At 37.4% G+C, this 26981-nt stretch overlaps 1 protein-coding gene across 2 annotated transcripts in view; it reads left to right on the forward strand.

Moving 5' to 3' along the window:
• The window catches only part of LOC114646031 (insulin receptor-related protein-like), a 110358-nt gene that overhangs the window by 33273 nt on the left and 50104 nt on the right, over nt 1-26981 (forward strand). Inside the window, exons 3-7 of one of the 2 annotated variants that reach the window (XM_028794005.2) lie at nt 9028-9337; nt 9875-10017; nt 15067-15211; nt 18246-18460; nt 21753-21879. In XM_028794005.2, the coding sequence (XP_028649838.1) occupies nt 9028-9337; nt 9875-10017; nt 15067-15211; nt 18246-18460; nt 21753-21879 (940 nt within the window). The remainder of the gene's footprint in view (nt 1-9027; nt 9338-9874; nt 10018-15066; nt 15212-18245; nt 18461-21752; nt 21880-26981) is intronic. The other variant, XM_028794004.2, reaches the window with a different exon arrangement.

Genomic DNA, 26981 nt, shown 5'->3' on the forward strand with positions numbered 1-26981 from the left:
GATTATGATAAATGTTGTTCAAGGACAGTGTGTGAAATGTGAGGGGAATTTGAACCCAACTGCATAGTGCCCAGATGCTAATCCAACTGGGTATCTATGAAATGAGATTTTGAGCAGGTTTGATCCACTCCTATGCAATGTCCTTAAATAGGGGAATGCAAGCACATTGGGACTGGCTGGGGTTCAACTGCTGTACTGGAGCAATTCATTCAAGGGATTAAAAGGTATTTGTACCTATAAGAGGAAATTGCTGGAGCAGAGAGTGTTTTTATAACAAACAGCCAAAATAGCCAATATACTGTAATAGTAAATACCTTTTTTAAACCCACTTTATCTAATTCAGGATTGCGAGGGTGGCCCAAAACATATCATGGAAGTACTGGTACAAGGCAGAAAACAGCTTGAGACGGGACAGCAGTTCATCACTGGGCCCACTGATCCACACACCCACGTTCATGTAAGATCAATTTGGAGTTGTCAGTTAACCGAAACTAATGTTTGTGAGGATGTGAGAGAAAACTAGAGTACCTGAGGAGAAACCCACTTGGCAGCTTTCAAAGACAATGACCAGGCATGGAATCAGACCCATAACACTGGACCTGTGAGACAGCAGTGCTACTCAATAGACTATTGGGCTACCTTACATTTCAAGGTATCCATCTGTTTTTCAGATCAAGTTAGTCCAAAACAGGGATTCAGGGAGTCAGAGCAGCATTAAGCACAAAGCCAAAGCCTGCTCTAGAAAGGGTAAACTCACTTTTACACACACATAGTGTGAAAAGGCACTATATAGGTGCCCGACCCGGCACAAAGAGACAGGAAGGCACACGTAAAAATAGCACAAATGTATTGTCTTTGCCTGTGGGCATGGCTTCCCCGTGTGTCACAGGCAGAGCACAATCCCATAAGCACAAAAGCATCCAAAAAGCAAACAAAAAGCACAGTGGTCTTCACCACAGCTCCTTCTGGCAAGCATTTTCTTCCTCCAACTCTGGCTCGCAGAGTGGTGGCTGCTGGTTCCTTTTATAGCCCACCCGGAAGTGGTTCAGGTGATAATTAACCTAATTCAGGCTGCACTTCCGGGTGTGGCAGCATTCCAGCCCACATGGGCTCGTTAAGCCATGCAGCTCCCCTTGGTGGTGACCACGGAGTCCAACAAGGCTGAGCTCCGAAGTCCTATGCCTGTGGCCCCGATGCAACCCCAGGGGGCTGCCAACAAGCGTTACAGGGGAAGTATTGTGTAGCCTATGGCAATTCCCTCGGACCAAGTGTTGAAAGGGCGTCCCGGCCGAGCATGGGCCCCGGCCATCCGTTACACCAGAACAACTTGTTTTTAGTAAGTGAAATAGAAAATGAAAGACCCAACAAAAAAACAACCCATGCATATAAAGAGAGAACATGCAAACTCCATGCAGGCACAGACTGGGACAAAATTCAAACCCAGCCTTCTAGCATTATGAGGCACCAGTTCAAATCACTATGCCAACCTATATTTCTAAATATTTTCAATGAAATGTTCTGAATTCACTACTATAACTTTAAATGTAATTGGATTTTCTTAATTTTATATATATAATCTTATTTCATGTTATTTATCACTTGATGCTCTTCTTGCCCTTTTAAAATATAGTCAAGGCTCCATATATTCACCTTTCTGTTGATTTTCTTTTTCTTCTATCTTATTTGTTTTTTAACATCACACATTTAACTGACATCCATAATACAAAAATACTGTTTAATTATATATGGTTCAGAAAGTATTTTGTATTAATCAACAAATGCATGCAAATATATCTTCCTTGTAATGTTCTCCAGCACAGATGTCAACTCTTTGAAGTTTTTAGCTACAACCGTTAATAATGAAACTGTCAGGGCCTCACTATTTCTCCCAAGGGGATTTTTATTTCATTTTTAACTGAAATGACATCATATTTGAAAGAATACTTAAAGCACAGTAGCTTTTTGTTCTAGAAAATACCAAGTTTGTTGTTTAAGTAGAGTACTCTATGGGATCAGACTGTTTATTGACAATATTGTGGAAAATGGAGTAGGAGCCTTTCCATCCTATGCAGGGCATGCCTCAAAATAATATATACACAAAAGCAATTATTTATGTGAAAAACGGAATTCATCTACCACGTATAATACTGTATATAGAAAAAAATCTATATGTATACAAAATAAATCAATTAAGGTCTGTAAGAAGCTTGAAGATATTGCTTTGCAAAGTGTTTTAGCCAGCACTAAGAATAATAACAAGTTAAGGAAACACCAAATCACTTACATAAAAATATTTTTACTGACCTCTGATCATAAAAAAAAATAATCGGAGCAATAATTACTCCCTATATCACAATATACTTTGAGGAAATAAACTGCCATTATTACATTTTTTTAACAATTTTTTTACGTAAGACAAATTATGAACAATACATGTTGTGGTTAGCCGAAGGAATACCAGACTTGCAAAAGAACAATTTTTAGGATGCCAACCTGGCTATCCCCGTTTACTTAAAGTTCAACACAAAACAAATGCATGACGGATTAAAAGGGAAACAAAAATAGTTGCAACGCAAAGTAAGTGGTTGCCAGTAATCAGGCTCTCTGGTCTGTTTTAAGGAATTCGTGGAGCTCCTTAGTTCTGGTCGACTTGTGAAGAAGTGACGCCTCCTTCCAGGCGGTCACCTTTCAATAGCCCAGGGACCGGATGGGGCGAAGTCAGTTGCTCTCACTGGGCAGTTTCTTGGCACTGTAGACAAAGAAAAAGCGTGGTATTAGGGGTGGTATTAAATACCTGGGAAGAACTTGGAGGTTGATCCATCAGATGTGCATGTGCACAATGTGACAATGTGCAAATGTCTATTAATGTAATGATATCTTCCATTCAGAAATTCTGTAAAATCTAGTTGTCAGCGAGCCCTAGGCAAACCAAAACCATAATCCTTAACACTAGGCCTCAAATCACCTGCAGTAATGATAGTTAGTGGTTAAGGCTTTGGACTTCAAGTCCCGCTACTGACACCATGTGACCATAAGCAAGTCACTTGACATGCCTGTGCTCCAATTGGAAAACCAAAAGAAATGTAACCTATTGTTTTGTAAGTGTTGTAAGTTGCCTCGGACAAAGACGTCAGACAAATAAGTAAATGTAAATGGGATCTCAATTCAAAGAGAAAATGCAAATGATTCAAAAGCAGCAAGCTCATTATGAGACCTCTAGTTCATTCCCAGATTTGCCTTTTGGAATGGCCTTATTTAACTACTAACCATTTTCTGAGGAATATAGCATAGTGATGCTTTACTTTATTTGCTGTATATGAGTTATGGAAGCTGGCCTGGACACAGACAGGCAGAAACCGATGGTTCAAGCACCAACACATGTTTATTGTACATTATATTTACAAAGTGCCACGCACAACCCAGTGACCCAGCACCAATCACCCTTCAGTCCTGGCCTCTCAAAACGCCTTTACTCTTCTTGACCGTCTCCACTCCTCTCCTCCGAGCTCCGTCCTCTTCCACCCGACTCCAGCCATCGAATGGAGGGAGGCGGCCTGTTTTATATACACCCGGACGTGCTCCAGGTACCTCCCAATGAACTTCTGCTGGCACTCCCTGGTGTGGCGGAAGTGCCGGCTGTGCACCCAGAAGCACTCTGGGTGTCCTTGGTCTTCTTCCCCCCAGCACTTCCGGGTGTGGCAGAAGTGCTGAGGACCAGGGCTCTCTAGGCATCTGGGCGCCGCCTGGCAGTGACCATGGGCCCCTATAGGGTTGAGCTTCCATGCTCCTTTCCCGTGGTCCCCATAGCCACCAGGGTGGTTGCCCCCTCGTTGTCTGGAGGAGGCGTAATCCCTCCTTCGGTCCTTCTGGGCATCCTGTCTGGATACCGCCCCCAGCCGTTCGCCACAAAGTATACTCAAGTCTTGCTTGTTTAGGATCGCTTCTTCCAAGTTTTTCTTTTAACTCAATATTTGTTTCTTAATTTTGAATTTTGGTTGCTACTAAAAGATTTTACAGTATTTTTGTTTTACTTTAGAAGGGCATTGACTAATTTCTACCTGCATAGGAGTAAAATTTGAAGACCAAAAAAATTAGATGGCAGTAACTAAGTGCTTTTATCAACTGAAATACAGTATGAGAGAAAGCAACAGCAGTGGCAGATGCGATTTAAATAATTTTCATTTAAAATTCCTATTACTAAGAACAATCAAGTTTCAAGATGCAAACCTAGAAACTAATAAAAACATACTGTAACTAAGTTTTAGGTAAATAAATGTAATTTCTGCTCAGGGGAGCTGGAGGCTTGAAAGAAGTGAGAAAAAAATTGAAAACTAAAGTTAAGATGATAAGTTAATCTACAGAGTTGGGGAAAGAAAGTTACTGGATGATTCCCAGCATGAACGCTGCTATAAGCAGGTGGTCAGGAATGATCCCCAGAGAGAGGAGTGTGAAGCCAGTGCTTGATGGGCTGAAGAGGGCACTCCTATTGGGCTATTGCTGTTATGGCTTGAACATCTGGTGGGGCTTAAAGGGGCTGCTCTTAACTGGTTCAGGTCTTTACAGTGTCTTTCAATTCCTGTTTCTCATCTACTCCTCCTGTTAAATGTGGCATTACGTAGGGATTCATTATGGGTCCTATTTTATTTTCTATTTACCTTCATCCTATACAAGCTATTTTCAGGAAATTTAATATTTCTTTTCACTGTTATGCTGGTGATACACAGGGTTATATTACAGTTTGTGACTCTGCAATTAATAAGCTGCACAATTGTCTTTTTGAACTAACATCCTAGATGGCTGACAATTTTCTTGATCTCAATCAAAATAAAATGGAAGTGCTGATAGCTGGTCCCCCTGGCAAAGTTCAAATTGGTTTAGAACTTCTCGGCTCTTTCAATGACTTTTGCAAACCTCCGGTTCGTAATCTTGGTGTCATTTTTGACAGTAACTTCTCGTTTGAGAAACAGATTAATGCCGTAGTAAAGAGTTGCTTTTTTCAGCTTCTTCTTTTAGCTAAGGTCAAACCTCTTTTATCACCTAGGGATCTTGAGAAAGCTACTCATGCTTTTACCTTTTCTTTTTCTTTTATCTTTTTTTGTCTTGCTTGATCTTGCTTGATTACTGTAACTCATTGTATTCTAAGTTCAGCTAATCCCTGATACGCAGGTTGCAGTTGGTTCAGAATGATGCTGCACGTTTTTTGGTTGGAGCAAGAAAGTTTGATTCTGTTTCTCCGATATTAGCATCTTTATACTGGCTGCCTGTTAGTTTCAGAACCGACGTTAACATTTTGTTGCTAGTTTTTAAATCATTACATGAATTTGCTCTTGTCTATTCATCTGAATTGTGTGTTTAACACCAGACATCCAGAGAGCTTAGATCTACCGGTCAGTTGTCCCTTGTTGTCCCCTGTACTAAGTGTAAAACTAAGGGGGACAAGGCTTTTGCAGCGGCTGCACCTCGTCTGTGGAACTCTTTACTTCATTACCTTAAGGAGTCACCTTCAATTGAACTGTTTAAAACGATATTGAAGACCCATTTCTATTCTCTAGCTTTCAGTGACCTTCGCTGATGCTGATGGTTGCCCTACTCTTAGTCACCTTCTTTCTTTTCTTTAACTCATTGTTGGCTGTATTTCAGTTTATTGTACGGTACTTATTTTATTTACGTTCATTGTATGTTTTAATGTAAAGCACTCTGGCTACATCATTACTGATGTTTGTTTTAAATGTGCTCTATAAATAAATTGACATTGATATACACATGGGAGTATGAGCAGTCCATTGTGTACTGATTCCTGCAAACAGCAAAGGACTGGCAGCAGGGGACGTGTGTGCTGGTCAATGTGGCACCCTATGGTCACTGAAGTACTAATGATAGGTACCCGAGGCGTCTCCTTTTGCTGCAAGGTCCTAAAGGGATAAGCAGAGGAGATGCCAGATTTTAGGAGAAAACATTGGGACTCATGGTTTTAGTAGAGAAGCTCTATGTTATGTTTTAACCTCATTTTATGGAATACTTATTATTAATTATTTATTTGTAATTTTTATTCTCCACATATACCTTGCTTTTTGTTGGATTTTTTATTTCTTTATTGACGGAGCACTGAACTAACTTTGCAGTTTTAGGGTGTTAACCTCATGACTGATTATGTTAATAAACACCACTATATCACTTCACACCTTACTCTTGCTGTACTATGTGACCCCATTTGCAGTTTATGGTTCAAGCTGCAAAGAAGCATGGGGACAACCTGGTCCATCACAATCCTGATAAAAAAAAAAATCAAGTCATATTTTGAGTCACTTGTCACTTTTGTATTTGCTAGTCCTTTGCAGTAGTATCACAGTGATGCCTTACAATTCAGGTGTCTTATTTTTGACTTATTGCATACACTGTAAATTAAGATGAAAAGTGAGAACCTGTTGAGATGCCAGATTTAAAAAAAACATGTTTATTGCTGAAGATTAAAAGTTGGGTGGGATGTTTGCAACATACTTTTAGCATTGACTATTGTAGGTTGAGCTTACTTCCATTCATTCACAAAACAAATGAGGAGTGGACTTGTGGGTCTTGTGTAAAGGGTATGCTGGTGTTTAGAGTCAGGCTGATGTTCTTCACGATCAGTGACATCCCGATTGTGGATTAAATAAAACAAATACAGCATCAGATGCAGCCCTTTATTTTTGTGCTCATAACCAGACAAATACACAAAAACAATGATTCAGATTAATAAAAAAACATTTAAAAAGTAACACTGATTTAGTCCCACATTCTATTTCTTGAACATCCACACCATAGGAGGATTAGAATGGAGAGTAATTTTGGTGGAACCATGCCATGTAAGTGAACCGCCAAACTGTACACACAGGAGTTCAAGTCTTTGCAAATTAGTTTTTTGATCTGTTACTTTGTACTTTGAGCTGTTTATGCATTTTACCTCGTTTGTTTTCTTTTAAATAACAAAGGTGCCTACTTTGCAATGCAATTGAGGAAATGAATGTGATGATGAATATGTGACATCAAATACTATGTTGACATAACAACTGCAAAAAAGATCTGGGCACAGAGACCTACCCAAACTAATTGATGTATTTTTGTGTAAGATATAATATGTAATATATAAACTAAATACCTCTCATCTATTGATTTCATAAACCTAGTTTGTCAGTTACAAAGTGGAAAAACATATACTACTAATTTTGGAGACAAGGAAAGTATAGATTGCTTATGTTTTACATGGGGGCAGAGAAACATTGTACACATCCCATTCGATAACTATATAGTAATTTTAATAATGCGGTCAGCAAATTATCACAATCATGGATGGGGCTCAGCATGTGGAATTTTACTGAAATTTAGAAACTCTGTTAAACTCTATAGAGGTGTTAGTTCTCTTCTCCCATATAGCAAGATACAGGAGAATGTAATCAAGTACAGTGTGGAGGTAGAGGTGTAGTGCAGTACGGTGGTGTTTGAGTAAGAGAGAGAGAGTGCTCAGCAGACATCATCAGTAGGTGCTCTGCTTACAGATTTCAGAAACATTATCTGCTTAGCTCAGCTCAAGGCTGAGAAGCCTCCTTTAGCTCAGATTGTTAAGAATGTGCTCTTTTGAGAGTTGTAATCCCACCATTGCTGGTTTGTGGCTGGCCACAGGCTGTTACCACAGTCAAAATCTGAAAACTCAGATGGCTCGTGATGTGTGTAAGTTCACTACAAAACACTTGACATAATCAACTGCCATTGCACTGTGGTGGGGGTGGAGTGTGAAACCAGAGGTATCGTGTATATGGTAGGAGGTGAGAGAGATAGAGAGAAAGAGATAGAGAGAGAGAGAGAGATCAGCTGATGTCACCAGAAAGTCCTCCATTTTGCATTGCTTACTGCCTGCCCCTGCACACAGAGATATAGAGGTTCTTCTTTAAATTAGAAAGATGAAAGGGTCTCCTTCTGAGAGCTGTTGTAATCCAGACATTACAGGTTCGAGGGTGGCCACAGGCTGTAACCGCAGTGCAAATCTGTGAACTGAAATGGTTCGTGGTGTGTGTGTGACTCCATGTTAAAACACACAAGCACACTTTTCTCAATAAATAAGAACTGCCGCCATTGCTTACAAAGGAAAGGAGGCTCAGTGCAGTTTGTGACCATGGATCAAGATGGCTGTCAAGCAGAATTTTTAAAAGGCTGTTTGTTTATTTAGCCCTCATAATGCTACCTTTATTTGACAAAGCCAAAGAAGACAACATTCTATCTAATGCTTTAGGCTGGCTTATTGTTTACTGTCTTGCCAAAGAAGTCCAATCTAAAATATGAGTTTCATTGACCAAAGTCATTACTGAATAGCAGTGTCAGTGTGTTAGCAAAGGTTTTTGCAAATAGAAATTGAAAACTGCTTCCAGTATTACCATTACAAGATAAGACTGGGTCCATTAAATGCTGACATCTATTGTCAAATGTTAAACAATTGTTTTATTATCTCTGGATGCAAAAAATTTGGGTTTGGATGTAATATTTGTACTTGGATCAATTTACATTCCAAACCAGGGTCTGGTTTTAATGATAGTGTAATATACAGTATTTTTTGTGAATTTAGGGTTTTCTCAACAGAACATCATTTTTAAAAGTAAAATTATTTACATTTAACATTTATGTCATTGTACACGTACATTGAACAGCTGCCACTTTGTTGTGTTGAGACACACACACATTTTTTTTTTGCTACAATAAATTCTTAATTTTTAACAAAATAATGATCATCACAAATAAATTAACAACACAAACAGGTACTTTGGCAGTACAGAAATCATTTAGATGATATAACATTTTCAAATTTAGTAAAACTTGCTTACTAGTTTGTTATTTTTATATACTACTATGAAAAACCTATTACTTGTGTGCTTAGAATTAACAAAGAAATGCAAGAAAGGAAATAAAGTGTATGTAACTAAAATGATCATTTTCACTTCAGAACACTAAAAGGACTGGAGTAAACTGGATTGGCTCTTCTGTTTCTGCTTTGTGTTTCAGTTTGTTCCTGTGGGGGTCAAGGATGCACAGCAAATGGAGAATGCTGTCACCGAGAATGCATTGGCGGATGTTCCCTTCCTAATGACAACCGAGCCTGTGTAGCCTGCCGCAATTTCCTATACAATGGACGCTGCCTTCCATCCTGCCCAGCCCGCACATATGGTTATGCAACGTGGCGCTGTGTGACTGCAGATTATTGTGCCAGTCTGCGCAAAGTATCTGAGGATCCACACAAGGCATCAAAGTTTGTTATCCACAATGGAGAATGCATGTCAGAGTGCCCTGCGGGATTTACTCGCAATGAAAGCAGGTAAGAGTTTAACATTAACCTGTACTTAAATTGACAGCTGGTCCTGTAGATGAAGGGTTGTGAAAAACTGAACAGCTATTCTAGTATGCAACTGGAAAGCAGTTGTCTCGTGAACTCATTACACAAAATGGTGAGCAATTGTAGTTCTTGTGCTTGGAGATTGCTAAAATAACACATCTTTCTAGTTCCACTCATATAAAATAACTGCAAAACCATAACCAAGCAATCTTCATCAAGATTAACTTATTATTTAATGTAAATGTCTTGTATTGATGTCTTGTATTAAAGGATAAGACAGCATGTTGCACATGAAGAGTTGCATAAAGTGGGCAACTACTAAGTGATTCAAACAGTATTCCAACAGTGTTGTTGTCACATAGGAATAAAAACTTTTCTTTTTCCTGAGATATGCATTTCTGAATTCTTCTCCTCGTTTTGCCATTTAACTGAACAGAATTACATGAATTAATCTTCTTTTCTTTATTTTAAAACTAACAATAGTTTAATAATAATTTGTTTGCCTTCTATGTCTTTCAGCCTCTTCTGCCATGAGTGTGAGGGTTTGTGCCCCAAAGAGTGTAAAATTGGCACCCTGACCATTGATACCAGTCAAGGAGCACAGGAGTTAAAAGGCTGTACCCACGTAGAGGGAAATCTCATTCTCAACATTCGCAAAGGCAGTTAGTAACCTTTTTTTTAATGTACTGTATATACTTTATCATTTTATTTTTTAAGTCAAAGAAGAGCAAGGAATCAGTGGATTAGCATATCATTTGTTCAGATGTTATAGCTTTCCAGCCAGCAGATGTACTTTGTTATCTCCTAGTGTTTTAAAAATTTAATACATACATAAGCACTTCAATCATTTTAGTCAAGTGGAACGGAAGCATGGCAATTAAATCCTGGACCTTTCACTGTCTTGGTGGAATGTACACATTCTCATTGTGCCTTGTTCTTTTTCCGGTCATCTCTTTATATTTGCTTGTTAGTTTAATTTGGTGAGTTGAAAGTGTTCTGGTGTTGAGTGTGTTTGCCCTGAAATGGACTGACACCTCATCTGTGTCTGGAGTAGGTCACTGTCTTAACCAACGCTGTTGGTCAAAACCATTTAATGAAAAATGAAATCAAAAAAGAGCAGGAGGTGTGCCGGCATGGGGAGAGGGTGTGTGGGCGATTTTTTCTGAGTTGGGGGGAATGTAAAAGAATGAAAAGATTTATAATAAAAAGAGATTAAGAAAGGGAAAAAAAAGATGACAGACAAAGGACTTAAGAAGGACACAGCAGTTTTGAAAATTTTGGTGAACCAATTTGAAGACATCGTGGTCGTGAGCTACCTGGAACCAATGGCAGTTGGCATGCTCTGCTAGAATCAAGAAAGAAAAGGAGAGCATCTTAAACAGTCTGGGAATTAGGCATAATGGAGTTTAAAGTACTACTAGGAATAGTGCATCTTACTTTTCTTGATGTAGATGCAGATTGTTGGCAGCAATAAGGCTCTAAATATAAGATTTTCTTTCTTTGTCATCATTTCATCTGAGCCCCACCACACGCTAATCATAGGTAGCTACCACAAACTTTAAAGTCACTTTACTATTAAAATGTGATAAACATACAGTATATTATATATATAATTTTTTCTATTTTCATAATTAATTAAAGAGTTATGTTAAAGTTCACTACATAGATAGATAGATAGATAGATAGATAGATAGATAGATAGATAGATAGATAGATACTTTATTAATCCCAAGGGGAAATACATTTCTATTTGAGCTTGTATTTAAGAATGTAATGCCCGCTGAATAATGAATGACAAGTTTGAATTTCCTCTTTGTTTATTGATTATATTATTTTACATGAGAAAGGAGATGTGCTGAATTTTTGGGTACATTTAATTTTTTATTCATGGGAAAGTTTTTTTTTTTGGTGTATGAATACTTACATTTTATACAACCCAGGGTATTTTTTTTAGCAGAATCCAGTCCTTTGGCCATTTATTTGTAGTGATCACTGTTACCCTTCCCATGCAATAGGAGCTTTTTTGCATAGGAGCAAGAGTGAGAATACTACATAGAAAAACCCTGACATTCTGTAACTAGAAAAAGCTTGTTTCAGTTAGTATGATAGTGAGTGTGGTAAAATATGACCTGGTTAGGATGTTACATCACATTTCTATGCATTAATTAATATAAACAAGACCATGCCAGGATATTGCTTGATAGCCCAACATAATTTTCATGCCTGTGTGACATAATAGAGTGGTCAATAGTCTCAAAAGCTGTGTTTAAATCTAACAACATGGTGCCTGATTGGTTTCCTTCATTGGAAGAGTTTAGAACTTCATTGACAATGCAAGTTAATGCAGTTTCTGTACAAAAAAGCAGACTAAAACTTTTTAAGGGAATTAGATTATGTACTGCAAGACTGAAGCTGCAAGACTACTGCATCTAAACAGTATTTTAGAATAAAAGGTAACCTTGAAATTGGTCTATAATTGTTAAGTAGATATAGGCCTAGATCATATTTATTTAATAATGGTCTGATAGTGGCCACTTACTTCATTAGGACCTGTGATAGTCAGAAATCTATTAGTAATGTTAGTAATTAATGCAGTAGAAACATCATTGATTTTTAAAATCATTTTAAAAATGAAGAGTTGTGATTTCCTGTTCCAGGCAGTGTACAAGGAGAGACATGGCATGAAACCTCAATACCAAGTTTCCAAATGTCTGGTCTAATATTCTATATTTTATCATTAATTAAGTTCTTTGCTACTCATGCTTACAAGGATCTTACAGTTCAGATTTTCCACATATCAAAGCAGAAATTGTTCTAAACAATAAAATTAGGTTATTTCTGTTTTCATTTTTTTTACATGATATAGTATTTAAAAAGGGTCAGGGAAATGTTTTTTAAATACTTTTTAAAACTGTCAGTTCATGCTGTTCAGAAGATGCGTCATTTTGTTGTTGTTTTTTTTTTCCTCAACATCTGTGCTCGTATTGGGTGTTCTGATTTTAGAGATTGAGTTGATATTTTTAAAGTTAGCCCTTTCAAAGAGGCTGATATGTCAACTTAACTACATATTTATTCTGACCTTTAAAATTAAGTCTCAGTTTCTGGCAACATTTTGAAATGTTGTTTTGTAATCTAGATGTTGCACTTGTGATGAATGTTTGTTTTGACACAGTCAGTCACCATGAATCGTTGAAAGTTTTGATAAACAGTAACAGTACTAGTAATAGTAGTATGTCTCCACCCAGAAGTTATGTTTCAACATGACTTTCATGTGTTCAGTAGTCCTCTGCTGATGGGAACTGCAGTGGCAATATGCTATGCTAGAAAAAGACAGGCCACCCTATCCTCAGAAACGTCTTCCAATTTGTCCAGGAGAACTCTCAGATGATCTCAGGCCAATGCAATGATTTAATCCCTCCAGTGTGTCTTGGGTCTGCCCTTAGCTCTTCACTATGTAGGTATTGCCTGGTTTGCCATGACATACTCCAGGCTACAGAACACACCCAAATTATTTCAGCTGCTTTCTTTTGATTAAGGTAAGCAGCAATTCCACTTTGAAATCCTCCCATATGGCAGAGCTCCTCACTTCACTTTATCATGGAGACTAAGCTCAGCAACCTTCCACTGGAACCCCATGTTGCCTCACCGTCTTATTTTTTCAGTCACTACCTGGAACTTGTGGCCATAGGTGAGGATGTTGATTCAAAAGTATTGTCTAAAGGACTTAGGCCCATCTTCATCACCAGAGACATTACAAGGCCATGATCACCTTGATCTAATGTATACATGTATCTTCTATACTGTGTTTTATGCATGGTTCATAATTATAATGTAAAATTGAAAACATTTGTGAATAGCCTGAAACATAAATACTTTTCCTAAAACCTGTTTAACTTTATAATGGTAGAAATCCCAAAACATGAAGTCATATACTATAATAAAGTTGAGGGTTTGCATATTTAAAGTTATTCTTTTGCTGACCTCTTAGTCACATTATGACTCCACAAAAGACTTGGGCTGATCAAAACAGCAGTAAAAAAAAAAAACAGTTTTGTAATGTTTATATTTTCACATTTTCATTTCCTAATGTAAAATTGACTTTTGCTATTCTAAAGTGAGACACATTTTTGAAAACAGTTTCTAATTTAATTTATTAATTGGGTTATTGTGTGTCCAGTCAAAAGTATACTTGTATAAAATTGTCCCTGGGATTTTTAATTTTTTCGCTATGGTTTGGAACTTTATTTAGTATTATTTTCTACTTTTGGTTGGGTTAGGGATCAGGTATTTTATTTTACTGTCATATTTTGGAAATACTGGAACATCATGTTGTATTTTAGTGAGTGCTGCCATTTTGGCTGGTCAGTGCCATAACATGACAACTCATTGGTAGTTTTGTAATTTTCATTTTGTTGTTCTTTTCACGGGCTTGCTGTAAGCATTTAAATTAAAATGTAACTATAAACCAAAGAATATATTTTTAATATTTGAATTTGTTAGAAAACTTCCTTCAGGAGTTATAATTTTTTTTGGCATTATGTTTTCTTCTCCTTTTGTTTGATCTTGGATGCTGGCATTTTATGCAGTTTTATTATCGCCGTTTCTATAGTATTGCAATGGGTGATGTTCAGGATTATGGTGCATGTGTCATTAAGACTCAAGGGTCTAACGGTTAGTTCCATACACTTCCTGGTATTCGAGATTGAGTAACTATACTTTATGTGCGCTGTGATTTGCTTTTGATATCTTGACCTGATTTTCAAACCTCATGCTTTTCCTTTTTGACTTTGCTATTTGGCTTGTGTTTCATGATTTGACTTTTTGGTTGTGAACTTTCCTTGCTTTCTGACTTATGTTTCATCTCCCGATCCTTAATTAAAATAAATATTTCTGCTTTCCCTGAAGGCAGTTTAAACAGGTTGGAGGTGTTGGTCCTGGAAGTTGGGCCATGTGATGTTTTCACCATGACAAGATTTTAACCAGGGCCACGTCTCTCTGTTTGTCCATATTTGTGGATACACTCAAACCTTTCACAAGTGCTTCTTTGTAATTTACAATGAATACTTGACTAGACTCTCCAAAACGTTGATTTTTATTTTGCACATTCTGCCTTGTCACATAATTATTTGATTTCTGGATTGAACCATTGCTAGTCCTTTAGTTTAAGGTTCCATCTCTTTGCTCTTTATTTTCTTTTGCCATTGTAGTCTGCCAATTACATCTGTGACAGGTCATTAATCATGTCTTTAAATTCTCAAAGGTGTCAACAAAGTTAATCCTGCAAATGTATGTCATTGAAATAGTGGATCACATAGTCAATGACAAGGAAAAGTGAAATTAATTCAGAAGCCAAAAGCACTTCTTCACCCAGTTTAAAACAACTCCCAAGTCATGTGGTTGAAGTAGAAACATGATGAGCTTTTTTTCTCATTTGGAAAAAATATTGGGAAATTCTTATTAACTAGTTATCAGCTAACCAAACCAGATTATCTAACTGAATCATCACCTCTCATGTGCTGAAATTGTTATAATGGTATGCGTACGGAATTGTGCTATGGGTTACCCATTTCAATTCTACCCTCAGGTCTAAACATGCCCATGTATAACTAATTACATTTATGAATTTTACATATTATTTTTCATTTGTTGATGAATGTGGATGTTATTTACATTTTTAAAATAATTTATGCAATTGTATTCTTTTTGTGCAGATAATCTGGCATCAGAACTGGAAGCCAGCTTTGGAAATATTGAAACCATCACAGGGTTTCTTAAAATCAAGCACTCGTTTGCTCTTGTGTCATTGTCATTCTTCAAAAGTCTGCGGCTAATTCGTGGAGACTCTATGGTAGATGGGTAAGAGAAAGAAGGAAATAATTGAAAATATATGTTAGTTTCTTAGTTTTTTTTTTAGGTTTCTTTCTGAATTAAAAGAAAAAATAAAAAGTCTTAAAACTGTAATTTAAGGTTATTGATGTCAGTTTTATTTTCTTTTAAACAGAGTTTAGTGGGTGGTCTCTAAGCAAGTGCTGTTTTTTGACTGGTCACTCACCAATAGAAGGAACATTCACAGTTATAACTTTGCACATGTCTAAGAGCCACAGAATTCTCAAGGCAACAAAGCAAATACTCAAAAGTTGTGACTGTGTGTGTCAGTGGCGGACATGAATACAATAAAAAGTTGGTCAAAATTACTGCACAGAGCAGCTACTTTAATTCAAGAAGCCCTGAATTCATCTTCTTCTCAGGAGTCTGCATTTGACGTGTGGTGTTTGCATATAAATGTAGCAGTTGATGACCAAGGATTTATATACAATCTACTGATAAATTCTCCAATCAGAAAACAGTACTCGCTAGAGATCAACCTTACAACTGACAGGATTTCAAGCTATATGTCATGTTGCATGCATTATCACTGAAATATATCCATTCATTATCCAACCCGCTATATCCTAACTACAGGGTCACGGGGGTCTGCTGGAGCCAATCCCATCCAACACAGGGTGCAAGGCAGGAAACAAACCCCAGGCAGGGCGCCAGCCCACCGCAAGGTGCACACACACACACACACACACACACACACCAAGCACACACTAGGGACAATTTAGAATCGCCAATGCACCTATCCTGCATGTCTTTGGACTGTGGGAGGAAATCAGAGCACCTGGAGGAAACCCACACAGACACGGGGAGAACATGCAAACTTCACGCAGGGAGGACCCAGGAGGTGAACCCGGGTCTCCTAACTGCAAGGCAGCAGTGCTACTGTGCCGCCCTACTGAAATATATAATTTCCTAAAATAAAAAAAAAAACTTTCTTATAAAGTAATTCCATTTTAGTTACTTTTAAAATACTCTCCTTGACATGCAGCACACTTGTCCCATTTCTTGAAACATTTCCTGTATTGATATTTTGTTACCGTGTCTAGAGCCTTCTGAGCTTTTTTTCTGGATTTTTGATCAAAACCTTTTTGAATGGCAACACGGTGTGAGCAGGTATGTTGTCATGGTGCAAAATCTAGTTTTACATGTGTCACTAATTTGGAGGTTTTCCTTCCTAATGCTTTCTTGTAGAAATTTCAGCAGTCTATTCATGGGGAACAAATTTTATGAATAGGTCTGTCGATGTCAAAAAAAAAAAAATACAATCATCATTGTCTCTTTAAAATTTGCCATGGTGGCTTAGAAAAAAAAATCACCCAAGTCACATCCATGATTGTAGAATAAACAGCAGAAGCACACACTTGAACCCAGCAAGATGCCACTCAGCAGACTGATTCACCAGACTGTAGGCATTCGACACCTAGCGGCATATTTGTGAACTACACCTTATTCCCATGCTATTGTTCGAGGCAACAAAAAGCATATTTCATGACACATTTAATTATTTATGCTCAGAAATCACTGTGTTTTTATTTATTTATTGTCACAGTTCACAATATATGTGTGTGTGCAGTTATTTATTGGTCCAAAATATTGCTCCATAACATTTTGAAGGAACGTCTGACTTATGAATTTTAGAGAATGACATCAAAAGTAAAAAATGTAGTTAGAAAAGATTTTTTATTTGAATTAAAGGTTTACTTACTAGGTGATTAATTTAAATGTAAGCCATAAACACAAATAGCTTAAGGCAAATTTGCAGAATTTAAAATTTCTTTTTATAGATCATATCAGTCCAATATAGCCTGGCACAGACTGAAAAGTCTAGTTGAACATCATTAACATTGTAAATTTATTTAAGGAGATTTACAAAATCAAGACTTAATTCAGTTGTTTACGCATATCTTTTTTTAAATGTGGGAGCACAGGCAGATTAAGTAACTAATTTGGAGAAACCCATTAAGTCAAAGGCAGAAATTGAGCAAACTTACACTTTAAAGTTTAGACTTCTAGATCCCACACTTGCACTTTGAATTTCTTTATGTCTAAAATTTAAAATACAACAAAAACATTTCTGTGTTCACAAACTCAATGATATGCCATTGGTCTGTGATGAACATTCAATGTGATGAATGTTCAGCAAAACATTTATACAAATAGTTGGAAATAAGAACTCTGTAGTGCGCACAAAACTGAGCTAACATCAATTTAGGTAGAATTCTTTACAAACAGACTTTTCAATAAGCTTTTTTGTATGCACATTTCTTCTAAGGACTATTCTTGAATGTTTTATTTAAGTGTAACTAGCCAACAGGGGGTGTACAGCCACCCTAACCCGGACACACACAGGCAGGACACAGGTTCAATTCAACACCCTTATTTATTTACAGCAAAACGTGCACACATTACCAACACTGCAACACATCTATATACAGTCCCTTCTTGCCGCTAGTCCATCCGCCTCCACTCCTCCTCAGGGTTTGTCTTGTTCTTCCCGTCTCTGGCCATTCAATGGAGTGAGGCGGCTCCTCTTATTCAGGTCCTGGGAATGTTCCAGACTGCTCATCAGTATTACCTGGAATCACTCCCAGGTGTGCTGGAGGTCCTCTATAGGGCTCTGCAGCTCTCCCTGGCTGCCCCCATGGAACACAACAGGGCTTCGCCGAACTAGAGCTCCCGACATGCCCTGTGGGAATCCATGGTGCCACAGCCACCCAGGAGGGCTGCCCTCTAGTATTGCCTCACCAATGCCCTCTCCCCTGGTCATTCCACTCTGTTGGCGTCCCGGCCATGTAGTGGCCATGGCTGCCCATCACAATAAAGTACGGTATACAGAAGATTTCTTGTAAAGTTTCACTTTTATTAAAGTGGAAGAGAGACTGTATTAGAGATCAAACCTACATCTTCATACTTTTATTGATAATGTGTCTCAAACAGATTAAATGAAAACAAAGAAATGGAAATTACAAAATGTTGGGGTTTTTTTTGTCTTTTTTTCTGTCCTTAGCAATTATACCCTTTATGTGCTGGATAATCAAAATCTAATGCAGCTATGGGACTGGGACCATCACAATCTATCAATTCCAGTAGGCAAAATGTACTTTGCTTTCAATCCTAAACTGTGTCTGAGCCAAATCTATGAAATGGAGAAAGTTACGGGCACCCAAGGACGTCAGAACAAAGCTGAAATAAATCCTCGCACAAATGGAGACCGTGCCTCCTGTAAGTATTGTGTATAATAAGGTGCTTGCACTTATTAATCTTGTAATACAATTCAGTTTGCACTTTTACCAAATGGTTGAAGTTTAGGGAAAGTCGGTTCAAAAATGTGGGCAAAGTCTTTGAAATGAAAACAATGGGAATGTAACATTAAAATGAAAACTAAGGGAGCTCTGGTTTCAATGGGGTATTATCAAAGATACCCCAAAATACACTGTACACTTAAAAAACTGAACAAGCCATGTAGATGACATGGAGACACTCCTCAATGGAGTTAAACATGACTGATTTTGTTACATTAAATTATATTATAGTCTGCAGTTATTTATTAAAACAATGGAGGTAACACAATCACCTACATTCTTCAATATATACCATAATCTACAGTTAAGATTTTTCTTCCAATATCAATATAATTTTCACTAAATAATCACAAAACTGTACTTTTGTGATATAATTTTATAACAGTTTAATTTGTACTTCATGTGTCAGAGCTCAAATTGAAATACTATGGAATACTCAGGTTAAGATTTTTCTCAGTTAGTGTAATATTAAGAGACTTTTAAAACAAGTACAATGCTGTCTGTTGTTCATGTTTTCCTTCCTTGACCCTGATCTGTCTTGTGATGCTGAGTGAAAGGATGAATTAGACATTTAAAATATCTCAAAGCCTTTGTTTGACTTTACCAAACATAATGGTTAAGATTTCTCAACGTTTATGGCAATGATTTACTACATAGAACAGTTATGTGTAGATTCAAGTTTCACATTTCATTTCTTTACTTCTGAATGTAGTGAGAAGTCAAGCAAAATAACACCTTTTATTGGCTAACTAAAAAGATTACAATGTGTAAACTTTCAGGGCAACTCAGGCCCCTTCTTCAGGCAAGATGGTCAAACTACAGTATGGTCTGAACAAACACCAGAATGGACCATCTTGCCTGAAGAAGGGGCCTGAGTTGCCTTGAAAGCTTGCATGTTGTAATCATTTTAGTTAGCCAATACAAGGTGCCATTTTGCTTGACTTCTCACTACATTCATAATGGCTAACACGGTACAACACCCTAGTACTACTTTACTTCTGAAAAAATGCAAAGAATGCATAATGGACAATGAAAAATATAATATCTGCCTTTAGGAGGTAGGCTTTATGTCAATGCTCTGTACATGCCATAATGATTACTGAAAGAAGACCACTATCTCTTTCTGCATAAGATACTGAAATATCCATCCATCCATAAGAGACAATTTTAGGCATTATGGCTGATATTATACATATGAAAGATTAATTATTTATGAACAAATTATTGTATCAATACCTCCATATAAGGATACTAACATTGATTCATTCATTTATCTATTCATTTACTTAACCAGTTTAAAACAATGTTTGGGACTGGGGATCTGCAGTTTATCCTAAAATGTATTATTATTTTACGTTATAATTGTAATAATTCTAATATTTGTAATTGAAATAATTAGTAATTATAATTGTAGCTAGAAAAAACTTTATTTGTCCCCAGGGAGAAAATTGAATTTTTTACAGAAGCACAATAAATAAATTAATAAATAAATATACACATACAGACTCAAAAAATATGGTCTGAACAAGTGCCAGAATGACTAAAAAGAAAGCACATTACATTGAAAGAAAACTTTTGACTTGGCACTTACAGTCAGACTGCTGCTGTTACAGTATATAGATTTTGCATTTATGAGTTATGCTACTTTTGTGCCAGTATACTTGTTTAATTTTATGTGCACAAATTAAAGCTACTCCCTCACCATTTATAACATCTCATTCAGTGTTCTGAGCTGCAGCAGCAGAATAGCAATAGTTCACCAAGTTCATGGACATAAAGCAGTTTTTACTGGTGCAGATCGTGTTCCATAGTTGTTTGTTGATGTTTGCCATTTGGTGGTGACACCCTTTATAAAGCATGCAGGACTTGCGTGTTAGGCGAGATCTGATGCAAGAGGTTATTAATTTCATTGATTTCCACAGGTTTTGGTTGTAGCATGTTTAATTAATAAAATACTGTACTTTTTTAGATCATCACCATGAATGTGATTTCTCCGTGAGTTTTTGCACCTGAGACCCTGCTTGAACTCTCATCCTCTGCCTTCTGTATCAACAGTCTCTCCCCCTCTCCCTCTCACAATCATATCAGTGTCACCATTGAAGTCCAATTCTTCTTCTTCTTCACCTCCCCTTCCTACCAGTCAATCCTCTCCATCCCACCCTATACTTGCTGTAAAACAAGATGAGGTACAAAAACGTTTCATGAATCAGAATATCAGGAAAGCAGCTGGCCCTGATGGAGTCTCACTTGGTACTTTTAGACATTGTGCAGATCAGTTAGCACCTGTCTTCACTGACATAGTTAGTACTTCCATGCAGCCAGGTAAAGTTCCCAACTGCTTTAAGGTTGCCACAATTATTCAAATCCCCAAGAAGGATATAATCTCTGAACATAATGATTATAGCCCAATTCCTTCGACCTCAGTGGTTTTGAAAGTATTCATATCTCTCATGCTTTCCTACATAAAATCCATCACTGATCCTCTCCTTCATCAGTTCGCATATAGAGCAAATCGCTCAGTCAAGGACACAGTTAATTTATTTCTCCACTATATTCTTCAGCACCTGGACATGCCTAACACCTATGCGACGGTCTTGTTTGTGGATTTCTCCTCAGCCCTCTATACGATTGTTCTGGAGTTGCTTAAGAGTAAACTAATCCAGTTAGTGTACCCTGAGGTGTCTGCCAGTGGATTATAAGTTTCTTGACAGGTAGAAAACAATATGTGAGACTGGGCTCCCATCTGTCAAATCCAATATCAATTAGTATAGGCTCCCTCTACGGCTGTGTTCTTCCACCCCACCTGTTTTCACTTTATACAAATGACTGTGGATCCATGGACAAATCTGTAAAAATTCTAAAATTTGCAGATCAAAAATTGTTCTTCATATAGGATAAAAGAGAAAAAGAGTGTTTTTTCCCCTCTAGCAGTTCTATTGTAAATGCTTACCAATAAAGCAAACTATAGTATGATGGAATTTGAAGTGAATTTGATTTGCTTGTTACTAATCATTTTACTAGTTAGAGCAAGAATGTTAAATATACAGAATTCAAAATTACTTCAAAAAGTAACTGAAAACTTCCTGCTGTTTAATTTGCAATGTACTGTTGTATATTTCTGATGATGACTTAAAAAAAATTAAAAATGAAAGCAAATGGCAATATAACAGGTGAAACTGAGCTTAAACATCTGCCTCTTTTCACCTTTACAGGTAAGAGTAGAACGCTGCGCTTCATCTCCAATGTGACAGAGTCAACCAAGATCTTTATAAAATGGGAACGCTACCAGCCTTTGGGCCTCCGGGATTTAAGCAGCTTCATAGTTTATTATCGGGAATCGTAAGTGTTCTTGTGAATTTATTTATGAATTCATTTTTATAAGTATTTTACTAGTAATATAAGCACCGCTGTTAGAACAAGTGTAATTCTATTTTACACAAAATGTATTTTACTTACCATCTATGCAAATGAATAGTGTTGAGTGAAGCTCTATTGCCGGTTTGAATCCCGTAAGATGCCAAAAGGGACACTGCTCTTTTGGGTCCTTGAGCAAGGCCCTTAACCTGCAATTGCTAAGTGCTTTGAGTAGTGAGAAAAGCACTATATAAATGCAAAAAAGTATTATTATTAACCACTATCTCCATAGTTTTGGAAGTGTTCATCAGCAGTTGGTTTGACCTATAACAACCTACAAAGTCCTTCACCAGACCCTTATACTCCTCTTCCTGTCCACACCTGACACACCTCACAATGGTATCTGAGAACCTCTGCTTGTGGCATGTCCCTGAAATGTAGCTGAAGTCCAATGTGTACAGGGTGAAGAGGAAAGGAGAAAGAACAGTCCCCTTTGGAGCTCCTGTGTTACTGATTACAGTCTATGAGGTTCAGTTCACCATTCTGACAAACTGAGATCGGCCACTGAGGTAATCTGTAATCCAGTTCATTGGTTGTGAATCCACTTCAATCCTCTACAGCTTGTCTCTTAGTAGTTGGGGCTGTATAGTGTTGAAGGCACTAGAACAGTCAAAGAACATGATCCTCACAACACTACATCCTTTGTCCAGATACAAGTGGGTCCGGTGGAGGAGGTAGAGAATGGCATCATCCACATCCACCTTATCTTGATAGGCAAACTTCAGGGGGATTAGTGAATGACTTCCCTGTGGTCTGAGGAAATGAAGTGGTAGCTACTCCCGGATCTTCATGATATGATATGTTAAGGCCACAGGCCTAAAGTCATTGAGTTTACCAGATTTCACTTTTTTGGGGAACCGGGATGAAACATGAGGTCTTCCACAGTTAGGGGATCCTCCCCAGTCACAGGCTCAGTTTGAAGATGTGCTGAAGGGGTTCTGCCAGTTCAGCAGCACATGCTCTTAGAAATCTTGAACACACCTTATTTGCGACTGCTACTTTCCTATTACCCAGCCTCTTCAGTTTTCCTCTAACCTGGTCATCAGAGATAGAGTGAGGAACAGGGGGCAGAGAAGCATGGGTGCTGTTTGCACCTTCTGATGTGCTGCTATGCTGGGGGTAAGAGGGCTGGAAGATCTATGCTGACAACTCAGGGGAGGAATGGATGAGTAGCTGTGAGGAAGTGGTTAGTGGCCAGTACGTTTGTGGCAGAAACAGACAGTCAAACTGGAAGTAGAACAGATTGAACTAATTTTCTTTCTCCACCTGGTCTTCTGCTGTACAGTTGTTCCTTTGCTTATAGGCTGTGATGGTCTTCATACCATCCCACACCTCCCTGAGGTTATTTTGCTGCAACTTGTATTCTGACTATTTCCTTTAGGACTCCTTAGCCTCTCTTAGTCTAACCTTAAGTTTCTTCTATACACTCCTCAACTCTACCTGGTCCTTGTTTTTGAAAGCTCTCTTCTTATTAAGAAAACCCTTAACTTCACTGGTAATCTAGGGCTTATTATTAGCAAAGTAGTGTACAGTTTTAACAGGAACAACAGTGTCCATACAGAGGTTCAGACAGTCTCTCAAACAGTTTGTAATCCCTTCAATATCCTCTCCATGTTCTTCCTACAGAACACTTCAATCAGTAGACTCAAAACAGTTTCCTAAGGGCATTTTTGGCTTCAGGAGAGACCATTTCCTGAAGGATTGTGTGATTGTGGGATGTTTTTGAACTATAGGTTTGTATTGATGCTATAGGCAAACATGATAATGGTCAGATTTACCCAAAGGGTGGAGGGAAATGGCTTGGTAAGTATCCCTCACATTTGCATAAAGAAGGTCAATTGTCCTGTTCTTTCGGGTGGGACAATCAACATACTGAAAGAAGGAATTTAGGTAGTCAAAGCCTGACGTAATACATTGCTATATTTTCCCCACTGTGTTCTTCAAGAAAGTAGTACAGTATGTCTGTAAACACAGAGTCTTTAATTCAAAGTCATGGTCAATGAAGTGAATTGTCAGGATTATGTAGGACTCTGTTGTCCTACTTGACCAAATACTTGTCGTGCAAGCAAACAATTCTATGTCTTTCAGTCTTTCTAGCACCTGTTTGCAACACTTCTTATACATCTCTGTAATGACGATTTGGGAAAAATATGTACAGGATGGAATCTGGTATTGTTTATCAAGTTTGTTGATAAGGTACACAAAACCTTTTTTTGGACAGTATTTATCGGCACTGTGTCTTTACACAGGTAGTGGGTAATGCCCCGTGTTATTTCTTTTTTACATCAGGACTTGGGCTCGTATGGTGACGCACCTTCAAAATGTTTGGAAATCAATGGCTGCGTTAGTGATGGTTCAGATTTTGTCTTTTGCGAAAAGCACTCTTCGTACTGCTCATTATGATTGTGTTTTGGATAATGGAACAGGTTTGTTATGTTTCCTCTCAAAAAAGCCACCTGATTTACAAAATACCCACGTCTGTAAATTGTCTTCCTGTTTAAAGGCAAAGTACTGCTATGCGATAGATTTGCTAGTTCGTTTGAGGACCAAATCTTCTGCTTTTAAGCCAGTATTTTTGGTCTCAGCTACAGTATATCCATGCTAGTTGCTGCCTTTAGCAATAATACAGTTGACAGACAGTAAGCTGCTGTATCTCCTATTACACATATGATGTAATTGTTTGCTATGAGTGTCGGCAGCATGAAAGAGTATGAGGGGGCAAACAGGCCATAAATTATGAGGTGTCAGACAGGCCATAAATCATATATTTTTGTGTTGCAATATATTGGTTTACATATAAACATAAACTAATAGTGTTCACATGTTAACCAATAAATTATGCACAAAAATATGGACTGTTTGGCACCTCATCAAAGAGACTCTGCTCTCACACTTTTAGTATGTAGTTGTTACTTGCCAAATTTAATTTCAGCTTCGTTTATCGCAGCTATATATTTGATGCAGTGATATGTTTACAGTAGAAATGTCTTACTGCTATAAACTAACTAACTAATCATGAAAATTCAATTAATTGTTCGGCATTAGTACAAAACTAGAAATACTACTACTTAAGTCTCATTCAAACATATTTTGGCAGCTCTGTAATTTGCAACATAGCAGTCAAATCGTCTGTTTTATCACTCTCATTCACATCACTGCAGAGGAGAACAGTATTTATTTTTTTTTAATTCTACATAATTTCCAAAAAAAGACAGAACCAAAAGTGCCATTGTGCCCATTACTCTGTTTTCTCTAAATGAAAACTGAGTACACAGAACGTCTCTCCTTGCTGTTATCCACAGTACCAACCACTCTTTCCTGTTTCTTGATTCCTGCAGATAAGGGTGAAAATATGCAAACTGCAAGCGTCATGGAGCTTCAAGTGTGATTTCAATTACTGACACTTCTTTAGGATTGCGATCGCCAGGATTACCATGATAACTGATAAAATGGGAATTACAGTATACTACCAGAACAACTACGACATGCATCCTAATTAAACGTCCACATGTGGAGAACTTTATTTAAATAACACATGATAGGCAGACACATGTAGAAATAACATGGGAAAATGCTCGTAGACAGGGAGTAAGCACCTATATTTCATTCTCTGGTCATGATTTAATTTACAAATTTTGTTGCAAAGCAAAATTTAAAGTTTCACTGTGAACTCAACATCTTTACAAACGAATAAAATAATTTGCCCATTCCAAAGTATCCTCTAGTTACTTGATGCAAACTGGGTTGGTAGATAAGGTGACTGATAGTACCAATTATTCAGTGTTAAAAAAGGACATCACATGCAGGTCTTCACAACTAATTCTGGTATCAAGAATAAACACACACTATAATAAATATGTTAGTGAAGTGATAGAGAATATCTTACAATTAGATCAAATGCATTTTTTTGCATCACCAATTCATTTTCTGTCTCACATGTCCTCCAGTAGAGGCGACAGAGACTAGCAACAGGAATAAAACTCTACACTTATGGATTGTTTTTACTTATGCAAAGGTCAAGTCCTCTACTATAATTTATGCTAGTATGACTTAACCATCTCTACAGATATTATGCTTTTAATTTGCTATTTTGTAAAGGTATCCAAAAGCACTGAGGATGCATATTTTTTGCCTTTATGGTGTAGCTATTTTTTCACCTCTGCATGCTGAGTAAATGTTAACTGCCTTTATTTTCATGAGGCAGTTGACATAGTAATTGTATAGAATTTATACAGTTAATCATGGAGATGGCGTTTTAAAAAATAAATTATTATTTCAGTGAAATTACAGAGGTGCTAACTCATCAGAAAAATTATCTTAAATCAATTACTTTTATTTGTGGATAGATAGATAGATAGATAGATAGATAGATAGATAGATAGATAGATAGATAGATAGATAGATAGATAGATAGATAGATAGATAAAAATGAATCAGTAAACAACCTTTATTTAGAAAAAAGATTAATATATAACTGTCTTGAAAAGGATAAATAAGAGTTAAAAAAAACTGGAGCATAATAAGTAGTTCCGAACAAATCATCTTATTATATATTGTGTATGCCATTACATAGCCACTTGCAGTAGCAAGCACTATTGATTCAGTGTCATTGACCATCTATTGTTCAGTTACTTGCGACTGTTACTTATGTCAAAATATATTTCTCTATATATAAAATCCCATGTCTGTCTGTCTGCCTGTCTGTCTGTATGTCTGTCCACTTTTCACGAGAGACCTACTTAACAGATTTAGATCGGGTTTTTCCTATAAATTGCTCGAACATTCCAGTTGATTCTACGACTTCTCTCATCATGTTATGTATCATAGTTCACTTGTGGTACTGATTTATTTTTGCGAATCCGAGAGACACATAGCGGGCCGAGGGGAGCGGAAGCGTGACATCAGGAGTGGGGAGCCGGGCAGGGCCCTCCTCACTGTCCTTTTTCACTAATAACCAGGCAGAGCCACAGGGCACAGCTAGTATTTTATATTTATATAACAAATTATAATAGTATACCACTGTTACA

The sequence above is a fragment of the Erpetoichthys calabaricus genome, chromosome 2, assembly GCF_900747795.2.
Source record: "Erpetoichthys calabaricus chromosome 2, fErpCal1.3, whole genome shotgun sequence".
NCBI classification, from domain to species: Eukaryota; Metazoa; Chordata; class Cladistia; order Polypteriformes; family Polypteridae; genus Erpetoichthys; species Erpetoichthys calabaricus.